A 2,655-nucleotide genomic window follows, 5' to 3' on the forward strand; every position below is an offset into this window, starting at 1 on the left:
AGAGACAGGGTTTCGCCGTGTTGGCCAGGCTGGTCTTGAACTCCTTACCTCAAGTGATCTGCCTGCTTCAGCCTCCCAAAGTGCTGGGATTACAGGCATGGGCTACCACACCTGGCCACAGACTTTTAACTTAAAATGTGTCTTTCCAGTTTTATTTGTAATAGACAAAAAGTGGAAACCACCCAAATGTCTATCAATAGGTACATAATCAAATAACAGTGTAAACATATATGCAATAGAAGATAACCCAGTGGGCCGGGCGCAGTGGCTCACGCCTGTAATCCCAACACTTTGGGAGGCTGAGGCGGGTGGATCACAAGCTCAGGAGATCGAGACCATCCTGGCTAACATGGTGAAACCCCGTCCCTACATAAGTTAGCCGGGTGCGGTGGCGGGCGCCTGTAGTCCCAGCTATTCGGGAGGCTGAGGCAGGAGAATGGCATGAACCCGGGAGGCGGAGCTTGCAGTGAGCCGAGATGGCGCCACTGCACTCCCCAGCCTGGGCAGTAGAGTGAGACTCCGTCTCAAAAAAAAAAAAAAGATAACCCAATGATAAAAATAAATGAACTATTTGTTGCATGTGACATGAGTGGATCTCAAAATCATTGAGTGAAAGAAACCAGACAAAAAATGAATACTGTGTATTCCTATTTATATCAAACTCAAGAAAATGCAAATGAATCTATAGTAATAGAAATCACATCAGTGGTTGCCTGGAGAAGGGAGTGTGCAGGGAAGAGGGAAGTATTATTATAAAAAGAGGCATTTCATGATTTGTCAGATACTGTTTTTCCCCAAACTGCTAATGAAGCTTATACTTTAAATTACTAGTCTCAGTATGTCTGAAACTGAAAACCAGTTCCCATTCTTCTGGGAATACGTTTCAACTTTTATTTTTTACTAAAAAGTTATTCTTTTATGCTGTCCACAACTGTTTTAAAACAATGAAATAGGCGGGGCGTGGTGGCTCATGCCTGTAATCCCAGCACTTATGGGAGGCCAAGGTAGGTGGATCACCTGAGGTCAGGAGTTTGAGACCAGCCTAGCCATCATGGTAAAACCCCGTCTCTACTAAAAATACAAAAATTAGCTGGTGGTGCATGCTTGTAATCCCAGCTACTTGGGGGACTGAGGCAGGAGAATCACTTGAACCTGGGAGGTGGAGGTTGCAGTAAGCTGAGATCGTGCCAGCACTCGAGCCTGGGCAATAAAGTGAGACCCCGTCTCAAAAACAAAATAACTAACAAAAATCAACAACAAAAAATGAAATAACTGAAACTATGTAAAAATAAATTTTGATAAATTTCTGCAGTCTTTCATGTTAACACTACATCTCCAAAGGGATAACATTTGTGTTACTCTAGTCTAATACAGAATAGAATTTTAAGGCCGGGTGCAGTGGCTCACACATGTCAGCTACTTGGGAGGCACAGGCAGGAGAATCGCTTGAGCCCAGGAGTTTGAGGCTGCAGTGAGCTGTGATTATGCCACTGCACTTCAGCCTGGGCGTCAGAGCAAGATCCCATCTCTTAAAAAAAGATTTAAAAAACTATATACTAAAGTTAGGCCGGGCGCAGTGGCTCAAGCCTGTAATCCCAACACTTTGGGAGGCCGAGGTCAGGAGATTGAGACCATCCTGGCTGACATGGTAAAACCCTGTCTCTACTAAAAATACAAAAAATTAGCCAGGCATGCTGGCGGGTGCCTGTAGTCCCAGCTACTCGGGAGGCTGAGGCAGAAAAATGGTGTGAACCCAGGAGGCAGAACTTGCAGTGAGCCGAGATCGTGCTACTGCACTCCAGCCTGGGGGACAGAGCGAGACTCTGTCTCAAAAAACAAACAAACAAAAAAAACAACAAAAAAAACTATATACTAAAGTTAAATAATAATTACTGTAAATTGCTAAAGCACAAATCCTGCATGTATATTTTCTCTTTAGTATGTTTCTGACATGTTAAAGTTACTGTCAACACTTTGTATCTCAGCTGAGTTCAAAATAATGTATTATATATAAAATATTTACAAGTATTTTTGATGTTGTTTGTGTGCTGTAAAACCAAATGTCATATCATACAGTCTCTTCAAATTTAAGTCTGAGTTAAAATATTCAATACTACTCCAGGATAACCACTGACACATGTCAATATCTAGATCTTAATAATTCAATTTGTTGAACTGATCTTTGCCTCTGAAATTCACATGATGTCTTTGCCTACAGAGAGAATCAAAGATGGATACAAAGTGAACTCACACACAGCTAAGCTGCAAGAGTTATGGAAAACTCCCCAAAATCAAACAATCCACCTCCCTAAATCAATGATGGATGCGTCCTTTTTCAAGGTATGCTAACAGGGACATATTTAAATACCAATGCTCTTTGTATTCAGAGCCAAACTTTTTACTGAAGATGAGCTGCTTAGAGGGCGAAGTACTGCAGATGACAAGGCATATGCAGTATAATTGTCTAGGAGTCAATAAATGTCTTTGGGTAAACTCATGAATGAATGTAAGGATTATACATTCTTTATCATAAGAGTTCTTTCGCCAGGCGCGGTGGCTGAAGCCTGTAATCCCAGCACTTTGGGAGGCCGAGACGCGTGGATCACGAGGTCAGGAGATCGAGACCATCCTGGCTAACACGGTGAAACCCCGTCT

The 2,655-nt window shown here is 42.4% G+C and overlaps 1 protein-coding gene across 2 annotated transcripts in view; it reads left to right on the top strand.

Annotated features, from left to right (window-relative positions):
- The window catches only part of FAM216A (family with sequence similarity 216, member A), a 21,055-nt gene that overhangs the window by 12,877 nt on the left and 5,523 nt on the right, over positions 1 to 2,655 (top strand). For both annotated transcript variants that reach the window (XM_011997860.1, XM_011997861.1), the window contains exon 3: positions 2,219 to 2,340. In XM_011997860.1, the coding sequence (XP_011853250.1) occupies positions 2,219 to 2,340 (122 nt within the window). The remainder of the gene's footprint in view (positions 1 to 2,218; positions 2,341 to 2,655) is intronic.

Source organism: Mandrillus leucophaeus, unplaced genomic scaffold (assembly GCF_000951045.1).
Source record: "Mandrillus leucophaeus isolate KB7577 unplaced genomic scaffold, Mleu.le_1.0 Scaffold55, whole genome shotgun sequence".
NCBI classification, from domain to species: Eukaryota; Metazoa; Chordata; class Mammalia; order Primates; family Cercopithecidae; genus Mandrillus; species Mandrillus leucophaeus.